The sequence below is a fragment of the Ursus maritimus genome, unplaced genomic scaffold, assembly GCF_017311325.1.
Source record: "Ursus maritimus isolate PB19 unplaced genomic scaffold, ASM1731132v1 scaffold_33, whole genome shotgun sequence".
Lineage (NCBI taxonomy): Eukaryota > Metazoa > Chordata > Mammalia > Carnivora > Ursidae > Ursus > Ursus maritimus.
The window spans coordinates 11,191,885-11,218,752 of NW_024425897.1; the positions used below are offsets into that span (position 1 = coordinate 11,191,885).

The 26,868-nt window shown below is 52.9% G+C and overlaps 2 protein-coding genes across 4 annotated transcripts in view; one reads left to right on the top strand and one right to left on the bottom strand.

The window, feature by feature from the left end:
* SFI1 (SFI1 centrin binding protein) overlaps positions 1-227 on the top strand; it is a 79,988-nt gene extending 79,761 nt beyond the window's left edge. Inside the window, 1 exon segment of the mRNA XM_040619763.1 lies at positions 17-227. Within this exon segment, the coding sequence (XP_040475697.1) occupies positions 17-121 (105 nt within the window). The 3' untranslated portion in view covers positions 122-227.
* PISD (phosphatidylserine decarboxylase) overlaps positions 177-26,868 on the bottom strand; it is a 42,051-nt gene continuing 15,359 nt past the window's right edge. The window contains exons 2-8 of one of the 3 annotated variants that reach the window (XM_008710588.2): positions 6,345-6,566; positions 4,621-4,786; positions 3,106-3,342; positions 2,776-2,914; positions 2,427-2,573; positions 2,061-2,221; positions 177-1,468 (exon numbers count right to left, since the gene is read on the bottom strand). In XM_008710588.2, the coding sequence (XP_008708810.2) occupies positions 1,244-1,468; positions 2,061-2,221; positions 2,427-2,573; positions 2,776-2,914; positions 3,106-3,342; positions 4,621-4,786; positions 6,345-6,394 (1,125 nt within the window). In that variant the 5' untranslated portion in view covers positions 6,395-6,566 and the 3' untranslated portion in view covers positions 177-1,243. The remainder of the gene's footprint in view (positions 1,469-2,060; positions 2,222-2,426; positions 2,574-2,775; positions 2,915-3,105; positions 3,343-4,620; positions 4,787-6,344; positions 6,567-26,868) is intronic. The other 2 variants (XM_040619765.1, XM_040619764.1) reach the window with 2 other exon arrangements.

The following is a 26,868-nucleotide window of genomic DNA, read 5'->3' on the forward strand; positions in this document are numbered from 1 at the left end:
CCCCCCCCCCCCCCAGGTGGAGCGGCAGATCCAGCAGCTGGCCTCTGAGCTACAGGCCCGACGCCAGCCCCTCCATGCCTGCACCGCCCGTGTCCAGGCCCTGCGGCGGGCTCTGTGCTAGTCACTGCCCCAGGGCGGCCGCAGCCCACCTCCAGGAACAGAACGCAAAGCTGCGATGAGTTTTATTTTTTATTTCAAAATGTTGCAATTAAATGAATTACTGTTCAGAAGTCTCCCACTTTTCATACAAAAATACTGTGCTACTGATACAGTTGAAAGAGTTCAAATGGCTTCTCCTGCAGGAGAAATTCACAGCGTCCCCGGGAAACCTGAACCCTGGCCCCCACTGTCAGTGGCTCCCTAAGGACTGTGTACCTGTTACCTGGGGACAGGTGTTGTAGGCACTGACCTGCCCCCCTCCCAATACACTAAGGCTCCTCTGCCTCCAACACAAGCCCCTGAATCAATAGCAGCAACTTACCATGTTTCTGGGGGTCTGGATCTGAGGAGGGGACGAGCTCGCCCCTCCCAGGCCACCACTACCTGCCTGTCCATTCACTTTGGACCCCATTCGGGGGGGGTTCAATAATTGGTCCTGCGTATTGGAAAGAGGACTCGCCAGCTCTGGAAGGTCACGTACTGGGGCCTGTAAAGCGCCATGCCATGAGTCCCCCTCAGAAGATGCTGGTGGAGTCAAGGATGATGTGTTCAGCCACAAGTGCAGAGAGACAGCTTTTCCCAAACGAGCAGGGTGGGGTGAATTGGGAACAGAAAGCAGTTGTGTTAAAGGCCACATGGCGCTGCTCTGGGGGCAGCACGGCCCAATCAGTGCAGGGGAGGCAGAGGGGGAGGCTGAAAAGCAATGAGAGCAGCAAGAACGTATATAACCACTTCTGTCTTACAACAGCAATCAAGACCAACTGAACACCCAGCCAGGAGACGCAGGGTCTCCGTTTATACAGTAGGTTAAAAAACTCTCCAAAAGGGAATTTGAGATCATCTTGGCCTGCACGTTCTTTCTCTTCAGGGTGGGAAGAGGGACGACGTAGGGCCAGGGCCGACAGGGGCTCTGACCTCATCCACACCTCGGGACGGCAGGAGCTAGTCACCCAGCTCCTGCCCGGTCGGGCCCCACAGCCCTGAGACTGTCCCCTCCCTGAACAGCCGTGGAGGCTCCCTGTAAAAGACCCTCCCGTTTCTGTTTAAAAAAGCTCCCTCGTTAGCCGCCGCCAGGAAGGAGGCTCTAGAGGGAGCCCAGAGCCTCTCCGAACCGGATCTTCTGTCCCGCTTTCAGCTTGAAGTTGAAGTCCTTGGGAGCCTCAAAGATGAGCACGATGGTGGAGCCCAGGTTGAACTCGCCCAGGTGCTCGCCCTTGCGCATGGGGACGCCCTCCTTGTTGGCGTGTGTCACGAAGCTGAAGTCGTTGTAGGAGCCCTTGCTGTAGCGCGGGCTGTTCGTGTGCAGGTCCTGCAGGAGGCCCGGGGCAGAGCGTGTGGAGTCTGCTCCTGGACCCAGGACACCTCTCTGCTGCCTGTCCCCAACCCAGCCTGGAAAGGGAGCTGGGGACAGCGACTCGGCCCACAGGCCTAACCAGACAGTCCCCAATACCAGCTGTGAACAGGGACCCGGGGGCACATAGCGGAATCAGACCCCACCCAGAGGCGGCAAGGGGCAGTCACAAGCTGACACCAAGAAAGGCAGCCCTGCCCCCCTTCTCGGGGAAAGGTGGGCACTAGCCACCCCCTCAGACGCTCGTCTTCCCATCAGCACGCCCCACCCTGAGCGCCATATTCCCCAGCAGAAACAAAGTGCAGGCTGGGAGGTGAACCCCATCCCTGTCCAGCCATCTTCAGATGAGCAAGTGATGAGCACATCTGGGGTGGGGGCTGGCAGAGTAGGAGCCCAGGGCCCAGCCCCACCTCAGGGCAGTTGCTCCATAGAGCCAGGCCTTGCAAGGGACATGCCTTTCTAGAACTTACAGTCCCAGCAGATCCGGCTCCACAGGAGAAGGGGTGGGGGGACCCCAAGTGGCCCAGCCCTTGGGCCTGGCTCTGCTTACCTGGTCAAAGTAGATGCGTATGGAGCCCACGTTGGTGGCCCCCACGGCCGTCAGCGAGAAAAAGCCATGTTTCCAGTCCCCAGTCAGGACCACCCGCTCGTTGTGACAGAAGAGCTCTTTGATCCAGCGGGCCATGCCGGGGTTCACGGACATCAGGGAGCCTGTGGGGCAGGGACACTGCCATTCCCCACCCGGCAAGAGCACCAGCCTCCCAGAGCCCCACGTCCACCCATATCCATCCGAATACAGAGTGGGCTAGACCCCAGGCTACCCCTTGCTGCCCCCACCCGGCCAGACTAAAGCAGTCACCCCCCAGCCTCAGCACCTCACTCCCTTGATACCAAAAAAAGTAAGGTTCTGGCCAACCTGGGAAATGGCGCCGGTGAGAAACGGTCCAGTCAGTGGGCGAGTGGAAGCAGTGGTAGTCCCCGGGGGCCAGGTAGATGACACAGTGGTAGAGCTCGTTCCCTTCTCGAGTGACCAGCTGGTTCCTGAAGGAGCCGCAGGGGGTGGCTGCGGGAGGCAGACACGAGGACCAGGTTCTCAGACAAGCACTGAGCCCGTGCAGTCTGGACATGGGCTTCAGGGAGGCCCCAAAGCTCCATGCAGCGATTCCTGGCCCTTCCCTCCCCGACGCATTCCCGTCCCCCTCCCTGACGACCAGCCCAGCCACGCTTCCACGGGGTCGCAAGGCTGCCACCAGGCAATGACCCACCTGGTGGGAAGGGCACGTCATCTGTGGAAGTGCGTGGACCCAGGAACGACTCCAGCGAGTAGGTGACCCCCTTCACCTGCTCCACCTCGCAGTTCTTCACCTGCCCAAAGTTTAGGATCTTCCCATCTGATGGGCTGATCTGGAAGGGCCAAGAAAGGCTTGCTACTAGAGAGGAAGGGGGACTCGGGGCAGGGTCTCCACCTCCCTGGGGGCCCAGCCTGGGAGGAGTGCCCACGGGCCACCTGCGGAGACTGCTGGGACTCACTGCCAAAGGCAGGGGCAGGAATCCCATTTCTGGAGGGAGGAGTGGGGGGCAGGGCCAGGCCTCACCACGCTGTGCAAGCCACAGACAGGCCGGGCCTGCGGCTTCAGCTTGCGCCGGAAGAACTCGCTGAGGTTGCGGTAGTGGTGCAGGTCCTCCACAGCGGCCTCCTTCATGTTCACCCCGAAGGTCCAGATGTACAGGCTGTAGACGGGCCGGCGCAGCCAGTGCGGCAGCTCCACCTGGTTGAGGCGGCCCCAGGCCCGCGACAGCAGGCGCGTGGGCACCGACTTGTACAGGGCCACCTGCGGGCCACAGGCAGGCAGATGAGTGCACAGCCCCGCGTGCCACCCCCACCCCCCCGAGACCTGGGCACCCCGAGACGGCTTTGTGATGTGGTTGTTGCCCACTAGGAACCAGACTGAGCTTCCCAAACACTCTCGCAAACCGAATACTGGCCGAGACTGACAGTGACTTAAACTCAGGGGTCTCAGTCACTTTATGCACCGGTCCAATAGCAAGTGCCCCACGTCCCCAAGGACAGACTGGCCATCGCAGTCTTCCTTCTTTAGGAAAGGCGGGGTGTGACCGGCTCTGCTCCCTGCACAGAGAGGCTGTGGCAGAAAGGGGCAGGAGGCCCCGGGGGCGCGGGGAAGCCTACAGCCCAAAACACGCGTTCTGGTCCAAACAACGGGAAGCACAGGGAACCCCCCACACCAGCTCTGGGACTATCGCATGCAGATGCGCGGTACCCCGGTCACCAGAGCCAATCTGCCGGGCCGCCTGGGCTCTGAGGCACTCCACTGTGAGGGCACCTGGGGCTGCTTCCCAGAAGTAGAGAGGAATCGCCCCCTGGCCTCCCCCACCACTCCCTGCTGTCTCCTGGCACCCCCAGCCAAACTCTCAGGGCCAGGCGACCTGGAGGGGGGTGCCCCTTAAAGCTCAGGTGCCGCTGCCACAGCAGGACCTGCCTCCAACTGGCAGCTGCTGCCTGTCAGCCCGACCTAGACACCAAGTCCCCCGGGTGTGAGGGCAATTTCATTCCAACTTTAAACACCTCTACAGTGTACCGAGTGGCGCCCAAAACCCTTCCCAGCTGACGCCCACTTGGTTCCCTGCTTGGGGTCAGCCTGCCCAGAGAGCCCAGGGCCAGAGAGCCAGGCGGCCCTCACCCAGCCCTGCCTGGGGATCCCAAGTCCATCCACACCCTACGGGGCCCAAACAGGCACCAGTCCTCCCGAGTCACCCTCTCGCATCCAGGCATTAATATGCATCTTTCTCAAAATCACCTCTAAGCTCTCTTCTGCCCAAACACGGGAAATCAGACACAATTTTCTGAATGCCCAGTGTGGGTTCCTTCCAGAAGCAGAGCCCCCAAATGGCACGAATGCAGGCAAGGAGAAGAGGCAGTGTACAGCAAGCCCCCGGTGTACAACCAGCCTGGCCTTCCCAACCAACTTGTCTGTCAGAATGACCATCCCGGAGGGCTCAGCACCCACACCATCGGCTCTAATCTGACAACCGTCTCCTCCGTCCCCGTGGTGGGGAGGGGGGAGCCGGACCAGCAGCCTGTGCACACTTACCCTGCTCACGGGCCTCCATCCCACCCGGCTGAGCGGTCTGAGGGCACCAAAGGGCAGGAGGTAGTAGAGGACCGTCAGGGGCCAGGAGCGCAGTTTCAGGGCAGGTCTGGACATACAGCTCAACTGTCCCAGCCTCCGCCTCAGGGCCAGCTGGGGGAAGTGCAACCTGCAGAGCCGACGTGGTGCACGGCCGGTCAGCGGGCAGGGGCTGGAGGCCCCGCGTGACCCTCGGCGAGCTTGCCTCTCCATGGACTCGGGCAGCACCGGCCGTGGTCCCGCGAGGCAACCCCAGGCTGAGGTGGGGGCTCCGCTGCCTTTGCTCGGCAGACTCCAGCCCAGTCTCACCCACCTGCCTACCAGAGGAGGGGGACTGGGGATCGGGGGCAGCACAGGGAAGACGGGGTGCACAGCCTGCCTCACAGCCCCCTCTCCCGGGGCCAGCTCTGGCCGCAGCGGCGCCAGGAGACAGTCCGAGCTGGGCCCCAGCAGCGCAGCAGTGAGAGCTACGGCAACCGTTGCACCGCGGGCTCCTGGAAAACCGCTTCCTGGCGCCAGGCCTCGTCTCCTCCTCTGATAGATGAAGGGATCGGGCCCGACAAGATCCCAAAGGAAAAGCCCCGCGAACATGCCCCTGCACACGCGCACCCCAAACGGCTAAAGCTCCATCCACCCGCCTGCTCCTTCTACAGCAGACCAGGTGCTCCAGACAGACCCAGAGGGTGGTGGGGGCAACCTCCCCACCAGCCCTCAGACCACCTCCCAGGTCTGCTGGGGCCGCACGCCTGAGCCAGGCCCCTGCTTTCAGCAAAGGTGGTGGGTCTCTCCCCAGACCCCACCAGCCCAAATTCAGTGCATTCAGCACAGGCTCAGCCTCGTGGGGATCTGAGAGGCTGGGTGGGCCTTTCCACCAGAACCCTGGCCTCCTGAGACACAGCAGTGACACCCAAGTCCCCTGGTCTCATGCCTAGGCACTAGAAAATGCTCCTGAGGCCCAGTGCAGCCACCAGGAGACCACATTCCCGCCCACTCTGAGAAGGTTCCCAGCCCTCCGTTTCTTCATCTGCAAAGACTGCATTCAACCGGATAATCTAAGGCTCCCCTGTGCGCCTCTGTGCTCAGAGAAGCCCTGTCCTCTGCCCCCGGTTGCTGAGCAAACCAAGGAACAAAGAGGCATCTCAGCTGATACTAAAAAGAAAAAACGGGAGAACCAAGCTGATAGTTGGGCACCTGCTGTTCAATGATGGCAATGGAAGATGCTTCTTTCCACAGCTCGCCAGGCTCCCTGTGTTCCTTCTCCCCCACCCCACCCCACCGTGTTTTCAAAAGGTCCAGGAAGGGGGTAGGGGCTGAGTAAAGCTGAACAAATCCCTGCTGTCCCCAGGGCTTCCCCCACCCGCCCTGATCACTGCAGAAGCCCAGGGACCAATCCCGGAAGAGCGGCACCTCTCCCCTAGCGGGGGTGGGGGGGGCCACTCGGGGGTGGGGGCCTGGGAGCAGCAATCAGGGTGCAGCAGACACAAGGCCACCAGCCCGCTCCGCCTCCCCAGGTACCTGAAGCGGGCTCTCCGACTCAGGCCCCCTGGGCCGGGCCCCTCTAGCCTCGGGGGCTGGTCCCCCGGCCCCCTGCCGCCACCTCCACCGCGGGGCCGCTGGACGTGAACTCTGACCTTCCGGAGGTCGTGGCGGGGCACAGTGGGGTTAGGACGGGGCCGGCAGCATCTCACCATTTCGCCGCTCGGAGCTCAGGTCCTCGCCGTGCCTCTGACTGACACATGGTGGGCGGCGCCAGGCACACTCGCCTTTGTTTCTCCTCCTTCCTCCCTTCCCCCCAGCCAGGAGCTCCTGCGCTGTCACCACTCCTCGGGCTGGCCGCCTGGTGGCTGGTGGGCCGCTTCCCAGCTTGCTTGGGTCCCGCTGGCTCACGGGGCGCAGGTTAGAGGTCGGGGCTATTGCAAAGACACCTGCTCAGGAAGCGGCAGGGGCCTGCTGCCCGGGACACAAGCCCCTGCCCTCCGCCCACTCTGTCCCCAGGCTCGGCCACCTGCCCACTCCAGCGAGCTGATGGCAGGAAAAGGACCAGGTGCCTATGAGCCCAAGAAGCACAAGTGGGAATCTGAGCCCTGTGCTCCAGGCGGGCGCCCAGCGTCGCCCTGTCTGCAGCTCGGGCAGCGCCTCCCTCGCCAGGACCTGACCCATTTTCCATTCAGGTGACGAAGTAGCATCTGAGGAATGAGAGAGCAGGAAGGCAGGAGAGGCACAGCGGGTGAGACGCGGGACATCCGACCTGCTCCAGCTCTCTCCTTACTGCCCCCCCGGGGCCTCCGAGCCTCCCATCCCCGGTACCAACCCCCACAAGGCCTCCTCACCAGATGAGCACACACATGACCTGACCTGAGGGAAAACCAACCACGACTGAAGCCCAAAGCAGCCCCCCCCATCTTTGCTTTGGACAGCACTGTGGCCCTGCCTGGCCATCTGGGAGGACACGCCCCGCCTCCGCAAGGCCCTCACAGATAACAGGGAAGGAGAACAAACATTCCACAGTTGTTGCTGTCTAAGCCCAGGGATCGTTAAGGCCCCACCCAGCCTGGCCTCCAACCTCAACAGGCGCCTGCCACCATCTTTAGATGCAGAGATGCGGGCCCCAAGCGAAGCTCCCAAGGCAGAGAACTGACCCAGCCTCGGACTCGGTCCCAGGCCAATGCTGAACCCCCACACGGCCAACTGACTGACAGCAAGAGGCCCCGCTCAGACGCGGCTCCACCCCCACGAGGGTGAAACGTCTGATGCCTGGCAAAGCCACCTCCGCCAAGGTGAAAATGCCAGCCCCTGGGAGGGCAGCGTGCAGTGGGAGCCGAGATGACTAAGGTCCGAAAGTAAGCGCGGATATCCAGACCAAGTAAGCGGCAAGGCCTGGGAAGCCCTCCAGCAGAGCTCGTCTCCCCAGGCCGCTCGCCCGAGTGGCAGGACAGCTCACTGTGGATGAGCCAGGCGGGACAGTGCCCACCACCCGGCCTCACCCAGAAGCAGGTATGGACACAAACCTCTTCCGTCCCAAGGGCCAGGCCCAGGGACCCATGGACAGCCCCCACGCAGGCTAAGCCTCCTAACTTTCCCACCCATGACAGTCAGGTCACCTCAACTATACCGCCCATGAACTGAGCACACACCCTGCCCCTCCACGGCCCACCACACTGGCTCCCTGTCAGCGCCCCAAGGAAACAGGCCCCGAGGGGTGATAGGCAGAGTCCCACACAGGGTTGGCTTCCAACCACTCTTTCCCCTGTTCTAGAAAGCTCGGACTGAGTGCACACCTGGGATTCACAGGAAGGCCAGTGAGGCCTTGCGGGAGAGGATGGGAGCCCCCGTCACCTCTTGCCCATTTTCCTCACTATTCTACCGCACGGGGCAACGACCACTGTGCGTGCTGCCAGAAAGGCATCTGCAGGAGCTCCTACACAAGCCGAGCTTGGCCCAAAACCTCCCGTCCTCACAGCAGATTCCTGTGTGCGCCTCTCCCATTTCATTCACCCCAGGGCCTCCAGCCCAGGGACTTGGCTAGGCCACACAGCCCACCACGGCCAGGTGGGTCTTCACCCTTTCTCCTGCAGTGCACGGTGTTCAAGGGGGCCAGCCCAAGTTGTTGCTATCATAGAGACTCTAGAAACTGCCCCAAAGGGCCGGCAGGATGTCCTTAGCCCTCAGTCCTGTCTCCATCACCACTCTTACTACCTCTTTGGATATGGGACAGGAACCAGACTGTCAAGCTTCTTCCAAATCACCATGCACGGACCCCAAAAGGTCCCCAGGGAGCAGACATGAATTCACTTGACCCCAGGAAACAGGCCTGGCACCCTCTGTCCAGCTCAAAGCTACAGGATGGAGGGAAGGGGGTCCCTATGGGTCATTCATTCCTTCCTGCTTCCCGAAGGCTGAGCCACTTCCTAGGCAAACGGGGCTCCTGCCCTCCCCATCTCAGTGCCCCACTTGCCCCCACACCTGCAATGACCCTTGGAGCCCAAGCCAGAGCTTTCTCACTCTCTGGCTTGCTCTCTGGCTCCTGGAGTGCGACTAGAAGCTCAGGCCCTGATGAGGAAACTGCAAGGAGAGTACCCTGAGGTGGGGAAGTACAGACACCCTCCCTCTCTCCCGAGTCTCAAGAATACTCTGTGGAGAAGCATTGTGAGCCGTGACGAGTAGGAGTTTGAAGCTATCACAAGGCCTAAGGGCCGGCCACAATGAACAGGAGAGCTCAGAGGCTTTGGTAGGGGATGGGGACAACCCAATTACTGCAATCCTAGCTGCCCTGCCGGCCCTGAGAGCTGGGAGAGGCCCTGCAAGTCACAGGTGCCCTGTGGCTATCAGTGTCCCCACGTGGAAAATGGGAAGGGTCACTCCTCCTGCTCACCCTCTTGAGGCTCAGATCATAGCAGTGACCCTGGGCCAGAACCCTACTCTGTTCAGAAACACCACTCCTCACTTCCACCCAAGACCTTGGTGCAGCCTCATTCCCTGGACCCGACTCCCAACACCTCGCCTCCGTTTCCAAACCCACACTCTGGGAGGAAGGTTTGCTCCCACTGGCAAGATGGAAGGCACAGAGTAGAGGCAGCAGTTCTGAAAAAGCCCAAACCATGGGGGCAGTGGCCACTGAGTAGGAGCAATGGCCCAACAGGACCAGGTAGGGGGGTCACCTTTGTCTGGATGTCCTGTTCTGGGGGTTCACACCTGAGCAGTGTTCAACATCCCCATCTACCCCTCACAGCCTGTGGTGAAGGCAATACTACCCCCTCAGTGGAATGGAACATTCCAACTGAAGTCAGATGAACGGACCCAGACCAGCTACCGGTTGCTAGAGGTGTGGGGGCAGGGGGACTGCAGGAGACAGTCTCCTGCCTAGTTCCCCTGGACTTCGGGGGATTCAGGTTTGAGTTCTGGCAAAGCCAGGAAGGCAGGGACAGAGTCGGGACTGTCTGCCCCTAACAAGCACTCCCTGAGCACCAAGGGCCTTGCAGCCAGGCACAGGTCCTGCCAGAGACACTGAGAAATCTGCTCCTGCTCCCTGAGCGGAACTCTCACTGGGCGCCAGCGTCACTCCTCCCGAAGCCTCAGCAGAAAGCCTCGGAGTCCCCAGGCCCTAGTCCACCTGCCTTTCCGAGCCCACTTCCACCCTGGAAGGCGGGGCCGCCTGCCTCCCCCAGCCCACCTGAAGCACGCGCAGGCCGCTGAGTCGGGGGCCACCAACCCTCCCTCCCTGTGTTCCAGGGCTAGAAGCAGACAAAACTTCAGGAATAGGGCACAGGGAAAATGGCTTCTCCCCAGGTGAAGCGGGCGAGCCATCTTGGGGAAGCTCTGGGCAAGAGAAGAGGAAGCAAAGACAAGGGCCCAGAGATGCTTCTGTAAAGCCGGGAGCCAGGGAAGGGCGGGCGGAGGGTGGGGAGGTGCTCCCCCCAGCTCCGGACTTCCTGAAACCTCCCAGAGGAAAGGAACCTTCTCTCGGGGATGGGGCTCTGCGAAGGGCAGCGTGTCACCCCTGTCCGCCCCTCGGCTGAGGGACTGGGAACACCCCCGGTCCCACCCAGGAACAGGGCCGCCTCCCTCCCGGACTGGCGCCGGTCAGACCCCGTGGGCAGCACTGAGGAAACCACCCGGAGCTCTGGGCTCAGGAGGGGACACGGAGCCCCAGCCCAGCGTTTCCCCTTTCGGCTGGAGGGCCAGGAGATGCTACCCGACGCGGCGGAAATGAGCTCATCCCGCGCGGCCCGTGAGCCACCATGTGGGGCAGCAGAAGCCCACAGCGGGATGGAGACTGTGGGGTGGGCTCTCCGGCCCAGGGTCCCGCAGTTCTAGGGGGCGACGGGCACCAGGACGCCCGCTCCGGCCCCGGGCGCTCGCCGGCTCACTCACCCGCAGGCGGTCCGGTCCCGCTGGGCTTCAGGCACCGACTCTCGGGGAGGCACCGCCCGGCGGAGGAAGCCTATAGACGGGCGGGGACTCAGCTCCGGCCACTCAGACCGCCCGGGGGCGGGGGCAGAGGCAGAGGGCGGACACCCGACGCCGGCGGACCGACACGCTCCTCCCCCCGCCAGGCCCCGCCACCGCGCCCAGGGCCCTTTTAAGGGGAGGGGCTGCCGCCCCGGGACCAGCCCCTCCGGTCACGGGATTTCCCGGCGACACCTCCTGGGCCTGGGGCCCGTCCGTCCTCCCTGCCCATCCCCACCCGGGTAGTCCCAGGCCCCTACCCAGGCCTCCACGAGCGGCTGACCTCACCCAGGGCCAGCTTCCTGGGATGGAGCAGAAAGCCACCTCCAGCCACCTTTTCTAGCCCTCGAAGCACACACAAGGCGTCTAAGTCCTGGCTCTTTCCCACACCCATCCTGAAGGTATAGGCTGCCCCTACTCCCACCCCCGCCCCCTTTCCTCCACGCAGACACACCCCTACCAAACAAAACCCCTGAGACACAAAATCTGGCCTAGACCAAGAAACCAGCCCCAGGAAGCAAGGTCCCCTCTGGCCTCGGACCCTGAAAAATCCGTGCTGGGAATTCGTGCAGTGTCCCTCTACCCCACTAGATGGCAGGGCCCAGCCTGGGAGGTCAGCACCTTATCCCTTGCCCACCAAGCAATCTCTCCACAAGGGATAGAGAGAGGGAACCAGCTTAACATTTTCTAGGCGAGACAGAGTGTCTGACAGGCACACCAAAGACAGGGAGTGGAATTCGGGAGCCGGGATTAGCATCTGGGTATGTCAGCACCCACCCCCGCCCCCCGACAACGGTCAGACTGCCTCAGAAGGCTCAGTGTTCCCACTCTAGGCTACTGATCAAGGGTACAGCCCTAGCTTCTTCCCACAACTGAGGATTTGGTTTCTAAAGCAACATCTGGAACAGGAACAAAGAGCCTTTTGGCTTGTAAAGAGATGGACAGCTGGGCCCAGGCAGCCTGGAACAGGACATGGTGCTGTGCAGACACACCTGTCCTCCTCATCTCGATCCATCCCAGCAAGTGCTCTGTGAAAAGCTACAGACCTGGGATGCTGCAGTGGGGAGAAGGCCAGAAGACAGGGTCCCTCCTCATGGACTTCCGTAATATTGGACACCTACAACGCATAGCAGCAACAGAGCAGCAGGGATGCGCTCTGTAGGGCTCCAGCCCCCTGGGGCTCAGGTTCCAGCACACGGCTGGTGAAAAGCCAACAAGGGCTGCACCTCGAAGTCTCCTAGTCTGGGCCCACAGAGCTCTCTAAGCCTCACTGACCCTCCATAGCTCCAAGCAAACACACCGTGAAGATGGGATAAAAAGGCTTTAAAGCACGGGAAGATAACACAGAATTCTGGCAACACCAAATTCCAGAACCAGAAAGATCCTGGAAGACCATTCTGACTTCCCCAAAGCTCCAGACCAGGCCTAGTCCAAGTTACACTCGGGCAGGAAAACAAAAGCCCGGGTTCTCATTTGCTGAGCAGCCTTCGGAGCACCAATGCTCTCCCTGTAAAATGAGCAACAGAGCCACGCCACATCCACCAGAGTTCCCTTATAACCATACTAAGCCTCTCGGCAGACTGGTGTTTAGCAAACATGAACCACCCCACAGGTCTGTCCTGAGATCAGCCTTCCAGCCTGACTTCCACCTCATATGTTTCAGTAAGGAAATGGCTTCTAGGTTCCAGACAATAGTTAAAAATGATTTCTGGGAAAAACAAAAACCCTTCGGTAAGTTTATGTTCCCACCTTGAATGAGGTCCCTTCCCGTCACACTAGGTCCTCCCACCTTGCTGGGACTCCCCTGTGTGAGAGTGCCACCTAGTGCCACTTCAAGGCTCTGCAGCTCCCAGGCTACTTGGCCACCGGCACCTGCGGACAGGGGTCCCAGGTCAGTCAAGCCACTGCAGCTCCCTGCTGAGTGAATTTCATGCACTGCTGTGCCAGGGGAGGAAGGTAACGGTGGGGCAGGGGTGGCAGGTGTTGTCTGCTAGTTCTCATTCCCTGGGGGCCAGCAGAGGCCTCCTGAGGAAGACCAGTGATGGCTGGTGTCTCACGGCTGGCACAAGAAGCCGTGGGCAAGTCAGCAGCCTCACAAAAGTCTGGCCAAGGAGCCAGGACAAGCACGATGTGCCCTCAGGAGATCTCTTCACCTGAAAGCTTCTCCCAGCCCTGCCAAATTGCCCCCTCAAATCTGCATATGTTTCTCAGCACTCCCACCAGCAGCTCCCGGGAAGAGGGGGCCCAGAGGAGGGGTGCTCTGAAGCATGATAAGGAAACAAAGTGATTTGGGGCAGAACAGCCTAGCAGAAAGCTCCACATGGGGCCCTGAAGATGTCTGAGTCAGCCTCCCTGGACTCCTTCCAGCCCCAGAGCCCAGCTCTGTCCTGTTCTTCATCTTCTTCGGGCAGAGTCCTGGGCTCTTCCACACACTGGCTGCTCAAAGCCTCAGGAGGCAGGCAGTTCCCAAGTGGTGAGTGGTACAGGCACAGAGCTGTCCCTGGGCTGGGGGAGGCAGGGAAGAGGCAAAGGCTGGAGTAGGGGGGCCTGGGGCTGGCCATGCTCTGGCATAGCCTGAGCGACTGGGGGTGGGGTGGGGTGGCTGCCACAATTCCTCCCAGGTGGGAGTCCTGAAGCCCCTGTTAAACCCTCCCGCCCTTGAATGAGCCCCAGATTCTCTGAGGACAGAGCTGGGCTATAAAGTAAACTGTACCTGAGCGGGCAAGGGGATCTACTTTCCTGCCAACTTGACTGCCCACTTCAACATCCCCATTTCCTCAGCACCTATGAGGTAAGATAAAACAGTCCAGGCATACCTCAGAGATATGGCTGAGCTTGGTTCCAGCCTACTGCAACACAAGTAAAGCAAGTCAAAGGAATTTTTTTATTTCCCGGTGCATGTAAAAGTTATGTTTATGTTATACTATATATTAGCATATTAAATATGCAATAGCATTATGTCTAAAAGAGCAATGTACGTGGGGCACCTGGATGGCTCAGTTGGTTAAGAGCCTGCCGGCCTTTGGCTCAGGTCATGATTTTGGGGTCTTGGGATCAAGCTCCATGTCAGGCTCCCTGCTCAGTGGGGAGTCTGCTTCTTCCTCTGCCTCACCCTCCCCTCCGCTCATGCTCTCTCAAATAAATAAAATCTTTTTAAAAAGGCAATGTACGTAATTGAAAAATATTGCTAAAATGGTAGTCATCATCTGAGCTTTCAGCAAGTTGTAGTCAGTGATCACAGATCACCGTAACAAATGTAAGAATGAAAACATCTGAAATATAGAGAGAATTACTAAAGTATGACACAGGGACACAAAGTGAGCAAACGCTGTTGGAAAAATGGCACTGACAGACTTCCTGGACACAGGGCTGCCACCAACCTTCCATTTGTAAAAAGAACGCAGTTACCTTTGGAGCACCATAAAGCAAAACGCAATAAAATGAGGTGTGCCTGTATGCACCGACTCTACTCCCTGCGGCGCGGGATGAGGTATTCACACATCTGCCCTCCTCACCTAACAACCCTATGAGGAGGGTAATAGCAGCCTGTTTATAGAGGAGAAGAATAAAGCTATAGTAATTACATACGGTTGTAAAAAGTGCAGACCATGGGCAATACCGTCCAGGGCCACGGACACCACAGCACAGAGGGGCACGCTGCGTGCCGGCCGGCAGGGCTCCGGGCGGGGGGCAGGCACAAGGACACAGGGCAATGCGCGGGCCCAGGCTGGTCTGTCCTCATTCCTTTTCACAAACAGGAATGCTGCACCATACATTTTTTAAGGTTCTAAATTGAGGCTAGAAATAAGAAAGCAGTGCTAATGCAGGGAGTGAGTGTGGATGCGGGCCCAGCTGCTCCTGACTGAGGCCTATTGTCTACGTTGCTGGTCCCTGACCGCCTCAGACCTTGCCAGAAGCCCCCATGGCCAGGCCAAAACTGAACAACAAAACCAAGCTGTTATGCTCGGATACAAACTGAACTATTTAGAGTTGAAGTTTCATAATGACCGCAATGTACTTTAAATTGGTTCAGAGAAAAATTTTAAGAATATATGTATATATATACACACAGAGATAAAGCAGATATGATAAAACATTAACTGTTCAATCAAGAGGTGTGCATGTGGGTGTAACTCTATTCTCTCAACTTTTCTACTCTGTTCCAAAATGTTCACGATACAAGAGTTGGAAGAGTTTGCTTTAAACCACAGAAAAGTCTCTAAATTCTGTTACTGGGGAGAAAAACCCAAGTCCACATTCCCCATGCAGAGCTTCTCCTGCTCTCGGGTGAGGCGGAACAGCCAGGCCTGCTCTCGGCTGGCAGCCACGGCAGCTGCTTCACATGGAGGGCCTCAGGACTGAACCACTTATCTGCTGCCCACTCAGCCTGGGTTTATTCAGCACCCCCAGGTGCCCGACTCCAGGCTGCGGAGAGCCCTTCGCACCTGGCAGGAGGGCCAGCTTCAATCACGTGGGCCCACCCCTCTCCGTGGAGTTACGTCAGAGGCTGGCAGGAAGAGGGACAGGACGACTGCTTCCTCCCCAAAGGGCCCACCATGTCCATCAGGCCAATTTTCCCACCCCATGCATCTCTGTCCTCAGGTCCAGCAGTCAAGGAAGAAAGGACACCTTGGAAACGCTAGAGACCGAGGCCGAGTCTGTCACCGGATGTCATCCTGCATGGAACTCAAATCACTTGCGTCTTCACGGGAAACCCTGGAGTCAGCAGGCTGCACAGCTACGCGCTGCCCACCCCACACCTGACACTCCATGTCACCTGGTACCTTTAGGTTTAGATGCGACACACCTTCCTCCCCCTAGCTAAGAAGTGCCTCTGAAGAAGGTGGTGGTTCCCTTTTTGACAATGAGGACACAAAAACAACATATCTGGAGCCACACAAACTCAGAACACGTGACAGCTCCAGGCACACCTGGTTGGCTTCTATCCTCTGTGCTGCTCACTCACAGCCAGCTCTCTGCAGAGACCCGGGTCAACCACCCTTCTTTCTAAGGCCAAACAGCAGGCCTGGGCAGCCTAATTGAACAGGCACTTTGACCATAAACCCAGAGCTTTTCCAGGACAACATGGGTTCCTGAAAAGAAACTCCTGGAAGCAGCTCTACTCTCGGCACTCGGACTACCTTGGCGCCTACTCAAAGGGCAGGGCGTCTTGGTGGTTTGACAAGGCGGGGAGCCCTGTTTCTGGAGGAGCATGGATTCCTTGTTCCATGCCATTCAGTGTACATGTGAAATTTACAAATACTCTGAGCCAGTATAAACAGAGAACAAATGGGAAAAATGCTGAAGCAGACTTGCATTTAAAGGAAAGCAAGTTACAACTTGAATTAACAGAGTCTAGCTGTTCCCGATTTTTTCCACAGCTCTATGCAAAGAGTACTCCACCCCTCCATCTGCTCAAGTCAGAAATCATGAATCCTTTCCCACCTCTCCCCACCCAATCCTCAGTGCATCCTGTCCACTCTCCCCTCAAAACACACCCAGAATCGAGCCCTTCCCCCACCCCCAGCTCCCAGTCTGACCAAAGCCACCACCTTCTCTTGCTGGGATACTATCAGATCCTCCCACCAGTCCCCCTGCCTCCGCTCCAGCCTACCCACAATGTATCTCCACAGCAGCCAGAGCGACCAAATCAGAACACGGATTACTCAACCCTCACTCAGAGGACAGGACCAGACTAATGGGGTCCTCCAAGGCTCCCACCTCTCTGCCCTCTGCACCTCCAGCCACAAGGGCGCAAGCACACTCTGTCCATCTCAAGACGCTGCCTGGACTGCTCTCCTTTCAGCTGCCCCTGTGGCACACCCTTTTGCTCCTTCAGTCATCATTCAGGTGACACTGAATGACATACATTCCTTCCTTCCCTGACTGCCTCAGTCCCAGCCTGGCTCTACCCTGGCCCAGACATTTGTGCCCGTCACCTGTTTAAGCCTTCTCCATGGCATTTCAACCACTGGACATGTCCATGTGTCCATTTGTTTCTTCTATGTCCGTCCCCCCCCCACTAATAAGGGAAGATCTCTGAGGACAGAAGCTCTGGTCTACTCCCTAGTGGATCCCCAGTATCTCAACAGGGCCTGGCATGTAGATGGAACACAAAGATTTGTTGAATGAATGAGTGAATACAAAGGGAATCACGCTCGTCTATAACAACTTTTGTTTTGCCAGTACCCAGTGTGGTTCATGTACTCAACAACGCCAACTACAAATGGGTACCATACTTTCAGAAGCCACACACGTGCTGTAAACCGTGGTAGGCATCCACACCCTTTCACAGAGCAATTCTATACCTAGGCATTCACCCTAATGAAAAAGCCTATGTGCAAAGACGTGCTCTACAACATAATTCACAACGGCGGAATCTACCGGTGCACCACAGTCCACCGCGTAGTAGCAGAGCCATTTAAAGTACTTCCATGCAGGCTTGCAAAATCAGCACATTTAGCAATGCACAGAAGGTAAAAAGGCATGACACAAAAGAGAGACAGTAAGTGAATGTATGAAAAATAAAGCCCAAGAGCACGCACTCACAGTCATACAGTGTGAAGGGATCATAACTGTCCTCCCTGTTTTCCAACATTGTCTCATAGTGTTATACCACCTCTGTCATTTAAAAGAGGAGAGGGGTGCCTGGGTGGCTCAACTGGTCAAGGAACCGACTCTTGATATCGGCTCAGGTTATCTCTCAGAGTCATGAGATCGAGCCCCACATCAGGCTCCACACTGAGCATGGAGCCCACTTAAGATTCTCTCTTCCTCTCCTTCTGCCCCCCCCAATCGTACTCACTCTCTCTGAAATGAAATGAAATAAAATAAAATAGGAGACAGATGTCCATGAGGGTGCCATGACCACCCAATGGGAAAAGGACAGTCTTTCCAACAAATGGTGCTGAGAAAACGGATAACCACATGCAAAAGAATGAAGTTGGACCCTTAGCTTACACGATTCAAAAAAACCCTTAACTCAAAATGTATCAAAAACCTAAACGTAAGACCTAACATTTTTCTTAAAAAAAAAAAAAAAAAGACCTAAAATTTTTCTTAGAAGAAAACCGGAAAAAATCTTCACAATATTGGACTCAGCAATGACTTCTTGGATAGGCCACCAAAAACAAAGGCAATAAATGTAGAAATAGATAAACTAGACTTCATCAAAATTAAAAACTTTTGTATATCAGAAGAGTGAAAGTACAATCTACGGGGGGTGGGGGGAATGGGATAGGCTGGTAATGAGTCTTAAGGAGGGCACGTGATGCATGGTGCACTGGGTGTTATTTGCAAGTAATGAAGCATGGAACTTCACATCAAAAACTAGGGATGTACTGTATGGTGACTAACATAATATAATTAAAAATTATAAAAAAAAAAGAATACAATCTACAGGAGAAAATATCTGCAAATACATATATCTGGTAAGGGTCTAATATCCAGAATATACAAAGAACTCCTACAACTCAACAACAAAAAACAAACCACCCAATGTAAAAATGAACGAAGGACTTGAATAAACATTTCTTCAAAGAGGCTACGTACATAGCCAAGAAGCACGTGAAAAAGACGCACAACATCACTAATCATTAGGGAATGCAAATCAAAACCACACTGAGATTCCACTTCACAGCCATGAAAGTAGCTAACATCAAAAGTGAGTAAGTGTTGGGGCGCTTGGCTGGCTCAGCCATTAAGCATCTGCCTTTGGCTCGGGTCATGATCCCAGGATCCTGGAATGGAGCCCCGCATCGGGCTCCCTGCTTGGCGGGTAGCCTGCTTCTCCCTCTCCCACTCCCCTTGCTTGTGTTCCCTCTCTCGCTGGCTGTCAAACAAACAAACAAATAAGTAAGTGCATAAGTGTTGGTGAGGGTGTGGAGAAACTGGAATCCTCCTGCACTGCTAGTGGAAATGTAAAATCGCCACTGTGGGAAAGTTTGGCAATCCCTCTAAAAGTTCAACACTTATGAGCATATGATCCAGCAATCCTACCCCTAGCTATATACCCAAAAGAACGGAGAGCAATGACTCAAGCAGATGCTTGTACACCCAGCGTTCACAACAGCACTATTCACAATAGCCAACAACCCAGGGGAAACAATCCAGTAGCCATCAACAGGTGAATGGACAAACAAAATGTGGATACATCCATACAATGGAATATTATTCAACCTTAAAAAGAAATGAAACTCCGATAGATGCTACAATCCAGATACCTCTTGAAAAATATAGGGCAAATGTCGTATGATTCCACTTATAAAAAGTACCAGAATAGGCAAATTCACTGAGACAGAAACGGTGGTGACTAAGGGCTGCAGAGGCTGCGGGCAGGAGAAAAAAACAGTATTGTTTAACTGAGTACAAAGTTTCTGTTTGGGACAATGAAAAAGTTCTAGAAACAGACATTGGTAATGGAATGTACTATGAATGTACTTAATACCACTGAATTATGTACACTTAGAAGTGCTTAAAATGGTAAATTTTATGTGTCTCCCACCCAAATTCATATGTTGAAGTCCGAACTCTCAAAGTGAAGGCATCTGGAGATGGAGCCTTTGGGAGATAATTAGGCATGAGGGTAGAGCCCTTCTGATTTGAGTAGTGCCCCTATAAGAAGAGACATTGGAGAGCTTGCTTTCCCTCCGTGGCACGTAAGGACACAGTCTACTAGCCATGAAGAGGGCTCTCATCAGAAACTGACCGTGCTACCACCCTGATCTCAGACTTCCCAGCACCCAAAACTGTGAGAGAGTAAATTTCTACTGTTTAAGCCACTCCCGTCCATGGTATTTTGTGATGGCAGGCTGAGCTAAGACAGTCCAATTTACCAAGAGTAGAAAAAAAGGGAGAGAATAGAGACCAAGACTGTGGCTAAGTACACAATACCAAAATATTTTGGAATGGTTTCTGTGAAGAGAGGAAGAGAGGGTGCTGTTAGCCAGAATAAACAGTAAAATGACTCAGGAGAAGGGGAGGAGAAGAGGAAGATGCCAGAGGGGTCTGGGGAGAGCACACGGACCAAACACAAAGCCAGACACACGCAGAGAGAGGGTAGAGGCGATGGAGAAAGGGTGGTCTCCATGTCACTCTCCTAGAGCTGCACTCCCCAGGGATTATGGATCATCAGTTTCATGTTCATGTGACCCTGTGACCTCTCCTTTCCTCCCAACACCTCTCTCAGCCAGTGAGGAAAGTGAAGTCACTGGTAACACACGTAAAGGACGGGCTGGATGGCTGCAGCATACAGAACGGGGCTCTGGCTGAACTCAAAGCACAGGCGCAGAAGGGCAGCCGGCGCCTTATCACTGCAACAGAGGGGCAGAAGAGCCTTAAATGGTGGTGACAGCTTCTATGAGCAGTCATTCCTGATATACAACTGTAATACTGTATATGTGCTGCCGAAGCGAGCACACGACTGTAATACTGTAATTTGTAAAAAATATATATTTGGTCATTCATATGAGCAAAACATATTTCTCATAAATAATTGGTCGTGGTTCCTGGCTCACAGCTCCCAAAACCCTTGGAACTGCCTCAGTGACAAGAGCCATGGGAGCATCTTTTATTATACTGCGTGGTCTTTTGTCCTCAGCTCCCCAAATCACTTGACAGCCAAAAAAGGTGAAATGGGCGTCTTGTTATTCATAAAAACTCCCTTTCCATCACTACTGGATTTATGTTAATGAGGTGACTTTGGGAAATCCTGTAAGGATAGGGAACCAACCACAGAAAGGGGGGGACTTTTAGTCCCACCCCCTGACCTTGGGGGAGAAGAGTGGGACTGGAGGCTGAATCAATCGCCACTGACCAATGGTTTAATTAATCATTCATGCCTATGTAATGAAACCCCCATAAAAAACCAAAAAGATGGGGTTTGGAGTGCTTCCAGGCTGGGGAACCAAAAGGGTTCTATGTGCCACTGTGTGGAGCCCCAAACTCCATGAAAACAGAAGTTCCTTCGTTCGGGACCTCACCCTATATCTGGCTGTTGACTGGAATCCTTTAACATCCTTTGTAATAAACTGGTAATCCAGCAAGTAAAATGTTTCTCTGAGCCCTGTGAACTGCTCTAGCAAATTAGTTGAACCTAAGAAGAAGGTTGTGGAAAACTGCCATTCAATCAGAAGAACCTGGACTTGCAACTGGCATCTGAAGGGAGTTAGGGAGGCAGTCTTGTAGGACTGAGTTCTTATTCTGTAACTCAAAGAGGGGGTCGTTGGAACCTCCAATCTACAGCCAGTCAGAAGCACAAGTGACAACTTTTGATGGCATTTGAAATGGAAGGGGGGGGGCAGTCTTGTGAGACTTGAGCCCTTAACCTGTAAAATCTGATGCAATCTCTGGGCAGATAGTGTCAAAACTGAGTTGTACTGTAGGACACCTGGTTGGTGTTAAGAGCACTGCCTGTTGGTGTAGTGAAACACAACCCCCCACCCCACAAGCACACACACTGAATTGCTTCTAGAACCCTTTAAGGATAGAACAAACCCCTCCAAGTGTCCCTGCTGAAATGAGTTCTGCTTATTTGTAATGAAACCCAAGTGACTACATCAATAAAGAGCTCGGTTCTCTAAGGTGAAGAACCAGAAAGGAGGGAGCTATGCAGAGAAGAACCCCATAAGGGATGCCAGGGTGGGTCAGTCGGTTTAAGCATCTGCCTTCAGCTCAGGTCATGATCCCAGGGTCCTGGGATCAAGCCCCACATCGGCCTCCCCACTTAGCGGGGAGCCTTGCTTCTCCCTCTCCCACTTCCCCTGCTTGTGTGCTTTCTCTCTGACAAATAAATTTTTTAAAATATCTTAAAAAAAAAGTAAAGAGTATATCCCATTTATTAAAATTTCTTAAAAAACAAATCTAATTTATAGTGACAGAAAGCAGATCAGTGACTGTCTTGGAACCACGGGTGAATACTAATTAAAGGGGCACATGCTCCCTATATTAAGTGTGGTAATGATTACACAGGTTTATATATTTATAAAAAAAAAACAAAAAACAAAAAACCCAATGAACTGACACATAAATGAATGGAACGGAATAGAGCCCAGAAATAAACTCATGCTTACATAATTAATCTACAATAAAGAAGGTAAGAATATACAATGGAGAAAAGACCATCTCTTTAAATAGTGCTGGGAAAACTAAAAAGCCACATGCAAAAGAATGAAATTGGTCCACTTTATTACACCATATACAAAAATAAATTCAAAATGAATTGAAGTCCTAAAAGTAAGACCTGAAACCATAAAACTCCTAAAAGAAAACACAGGCATAAACTATTAGATATTGATCTTGGCAATACTTTTTTGAATCTATCTCCTCAGGCCAGGGCAACAAAAGAAAAATTAAACAACTGGGACTACATCAAACTAAAAAGCTTTTGACAGCAAAGGAAACCATCAACAAAAAAGAAAAGGCAACCTACTGAATGGGAGAAGATATTTGCAAATGATACATCTGGTAAGGGGTTAATATCCAAAATACATAAAGAATTCCTACAAGTCGACACCAAAAAAATCAATCAATTAAAAATAGGCAGAAATTAACATCATTAATCATCAGGGACATGCAAATCAAAACCACAACCTGCTATCACCTCACACCTGTCAGAATGGCCAGTATCAAAAAGACAAGAAATAGTAAGCATTGACAAGGATGTGGAAAAAAGGGAACCTTCATCTATTATTGGTGGAAAGGTAAATTGGTGCAATCACTGTGGAAAACAGTGGGAGGATTCCTCAAAAAATTAAAAAGAGAACTTCCATACAACCCAGCAATTTCACTCCTGGGTACTTATCTGAAGAAAATGAAAATACTAATTCAAAAAGATACATGCACCCCTATGTTCACTGCAGCAGTATTTACAATAGCCGAGATACGAAAGCCACCTAAGTGTCCACAGATAAATGACTGGATAAAGAAGATGTAGTATATATACATAGTGAAACATTACTCAGCCACAAAAAAAGAATGAAATCTTGCTATTTGTGACAACGTGGATACACGCGTAGGATACTACGCTAAGTGAAATATAGACAAATACTGTATGATCTCACTTATGTGCAGAAGCTAAAAAACAAAAGAAAGCAAAACAGAAACAGACTGGGGCACCTGGATGGCTCAGTAGGTCGAGTGTTTGACTTCGGCTCAGGTCATGAACTCTGGGTCCTGGGATCGAGTTCAGCATCGGGCTCCCAGCTCAGTGGGAAGTCCGTTTGTCCCTCTCCCTCCCCGACTTGTGCACACGAGTGTGCTCTCTCCCTCTCTCTCAAATAAATAAAATCTTTAAAATTTTTTTTAAAAACCCATAGAAACAGACTTATAAATACAGAGAACAAAGTGGTGGTTGCCAGAGGGCAGGGGGCTTGGGGGATAGGTGCAATAGGTGAAGGGAATTAAAAGGTACACACTTCCAGTTATAAAATAAATAAGTCATGGGGATGTAAAGTACAGCCTAGGGAACAGAGTCAATAATAATTTTGTATAGTGACAGATGGTAACTTATCAGGTGTTCATTTTGTAACGTACATAAATGTCAAAGGATGCTGTACATCTGAAACTAATATAACATTGTATGTCAACTATACTTCAATTAAAAAACCAACAATGAGGGCACCTGGGTGGCTCAATCAGTGAAACATCTGCCTTCAGCTCAGGTCATGATCCCAGAGGATCATGCCCCCAGGATCGAGCCCCAGGTTAGGCTCCCTGCTCATAGGGGAATGACCTCTCCCTCTCCCTCTGCCCCTCCCCCTGCTCGTGCTCTGTCTCTCTCTCTCTCTCAAGTAAATAAAAGCTTTTTAAAAAATTTAAAAATAAAAAATAAAATAAAAAAGCGACAATGAACTGTGTGCTTAAAAAGGGTATGTTTTACTGTATGCAAATAATACCTCAGTAAAGTTAACTTAAAAAATTAAATCATCAGGGCACCTGGGTGACTCAGTCAGTTAAGTATCTGCCTTCCACTCAGGTCATGATCCCAGGGTTCTGGGATCAAGCCCCACATTTGGCTCCCTGCTCAGCGGGGAGCCTCCTGCTTCTCCCCCTTCCACTCCCCCTGCTTGTGCTGTCAAATAAAAATCTTCAAAAAAAAATTAAATCATCATAGCAGCATTATTTACAATGGTGAAGACATGGAAATAACCTAAGTGTCCAACGGATAAACAAGTTTTGTGCGTGTGTGTACACACACACACACACACACAATGTATATATGTACACACATACAATAGAATATATTATTCAGCCAGAAAAAATGAGGAAATCCTACACTTGCAACAACATGGATGAACCCCGAAGGCATTATGCTAAGTGAATTAAGTCAGAGAAAGACAAATACTGCATATTTCATTTATACGTGGAATCCAAAAAAAAACCAAAAGGTTAAAAAAAAAAAACACAAAGAAAGAAAGAAAAGAAAAAACCAAGCTCGGAGGAAAAGAGATGACTCTAGGGAGTGGGGGGAGACGGGGAATTGGAAGAAGGTCAAAAAGAACAAACTTCCAGTTATGAGAGAAGTAAGTACTAGGGACGGAATGTGCACCACGATGCCTGTAGCTAACGCCGCTGTCTACCACACAGGAAAGCAGAGTAAATCCGAAGAGTTCTCATCACAGGAGAACATTTTTTTCTTTTTTCCTTTCTTTTTTTTTTTTAAAGATTTTATTTATTTATTCGACAGAGAGAGACAGCCAGCGAGAGAGGGAACACAAGCAGGGGGAGTGGGAGAGGAAGAAGCAGGCTCCCAGCGGAAGAGCCTGACGTGGGGCTCGATCCCAGAACGCCGGGATCACGCCCTGAGCCGAAGGCAGACACTTAACCGCTGTGCCACCCAGGCGCCCCTTTTCCTTTCTTCTTTTTTTAAAATCGTATCTATAGGGATGATGGATGTGAGCTGAATCTATTCTGGCAATCATTTCGCAATATATGTAAATCAAACCATCATGCGGTACGCCTTAAACTTACATAGTGATGTATGTCAATTATTTCTCAATAAAACTGAAAAAAAAATTAAATCACCTTTGAATAGCCAAAAAATATGTAAGTAGAGAGAGAGACATTCTGGAAAGATACACTAATGTTAAAAATGCTTGCCTGCTTCTGGAGACCGGAAGACTTCTTTCTTTATATGCAAACCCTTCGTTGGTATTTGCATTTGTACCTGATGGTGTTTTATTTAACAATTTTAAAACTATCTCATTAAAAATAAAAATCAGCAAAACATATTCCTAAATACCCAAAATGTGAACTGTGGCTTCAGAGCCTTGTAGGATCCTGGGTCATCACTGTTCATCGTCATACTTTGTAACACTTTCTGATTTTTAAAAAGTGAACATTTAATCTTTATAAGTAAATAAATGACAAAGCCATTTCCACACTGGGGAAAGTGAGGCCATATACACATAAAGAGAGAAAGCGTGGAGCTGCTGGAACCGGGATGCTTCTGAACACGCAACAGGCTACTCACTTGGCTGCTAGTTACAGAATTCCCTCATCCCATCAAGCAACACAGGTTTCATTTCTACTCAGCCAACTGCATGAGCTTTTTTCCCTACATGATTCTTAGAACAGGCAAAGAAACATTTTCTTAAGTATATAAAAACAGAACCCAGTTGGGGCCTGGGCGGCTCAGTCGGTTAAGCGTCTGCCTTCAGCTCAGGTCACGATCCTAGTGTCCTAGGATCAAGTCCCGCATCAGGCTCCTTACGGGGAACCTGCTTCTCCCTCTACCCTGCCTCCCTGCTCATGATCTCTCTCTCACTCTCAAATAAATACACAAAATCTTTTTAAAAAATTAAGAACGGGGGCGCCTGGGTGGCACAGTGGTTAAGCGTCTGCCTTTGGCTCAGGGCGTGATCCCGGCGTTATGGGATCGAGCCCCACATCAGGCTCCTCCGCTATGAGCCTGCTTCTTCCTCTCCCACTCCCCTGCTTGTGTTCCCTCTCTCGCTGGCTGTCTCTATCTCTGTCAAATAAATAAATAAAAAATCTTTAAAATAAAAAAAAATTAAGAACGAACGAACCCAGGAAGGTGAAACAACTTACACCGTGTCCGACACCCACCTCCCTGCTGTCCCTCCTGCAAGAGCCGTGCCCTCTCCCCACACCCCCGACTGGAGCTTGGAGTTAGTGAGGCGGCACAGATTTTGGAGTGATGGTTTCTTCTACACTGTTGGGAAGGGAAGTGAAGGGAGAAGGGAAGGCAAGGGAAGGCAAGGGTGGAGGGAGGGCGGGCGGGAGGAAGGGTGGGAGGGAGGGAGGGAGGGCGGGCGGACGGACTTAAATTGAAATAAAGGAAAGATACGGGTATAAATCCTTAAAGAGCCCCAGGGGCTCATCTCAGCATAAGTACCAGCCTGTCTTCTTTGAAGCTCTAGAGATGCCAGACTTGACCCAGAAATATGAAGAGATTGTATTCCAGAAAAATTGCCAGCAGAAGTTTTCATTTTCCACTTAAAAACAGAGCCCTGAAGGGAAGCTCACAGCTCATCTGCCCATGGTCCCTACATCTGGCTTATCAGAATCACTGAAGGGACTTTTTAAAAAACAAAGATCTTGAGCCTTGCCCCAACTTTCTAAATCTCCAGGGGTGAGATCAAAGAATCCATAGTTTTTAAAGCTCCCCAACAATTCTGATGATCGACCAGATTGGGGTAGTCTCTCATTTTTCATGAAAGGACAGTGATTGGCGGGGCAGGGGCGGGACTACGATCCAGTCTGCGACTGACAGTCTGCACTCTCCCTTCTCACGACCTGCTGCCTCTCCTGAAAACCTACAATGTCTACTCAGAGTCCAGACCATTTCCCCTTCATAAAGTGAAATGTTGGCATCCTTCCTGGAAATCCAGCAGTCCTGTGGCCATCTTACTCAACCAAAAGAAGAGTATCTAACTGAAACCCAGCTCTTAACCAAAAGGGGCTTCAGATTTCACACTGCACTGGGCCACTCGGACCCAGTGTTCCATCACTGTCCGGGCCCTAGCATTTATAAGCCAATCAACCCAGTCCTCTTTACAAACGGTCATCTTTCAGGTATTGATTCCCACATGGCAGTAATCCTAATTACACAAATGGTGAATGCTAAAAAAATACTACTGACATTGGTCTTTTATGATTTTGGAAGTCACAGATTTCTTCCAAATGTAGATTCTCTCAGAAGATCTTTGAAATGGGTGGGAATTTGCTGACAGCATGTGAGCTCGTCACAGGGTGATTCGGCCTGCAAATGCGTGGGGTCAGAGAGAAGCCACCTGGGGTCTAACA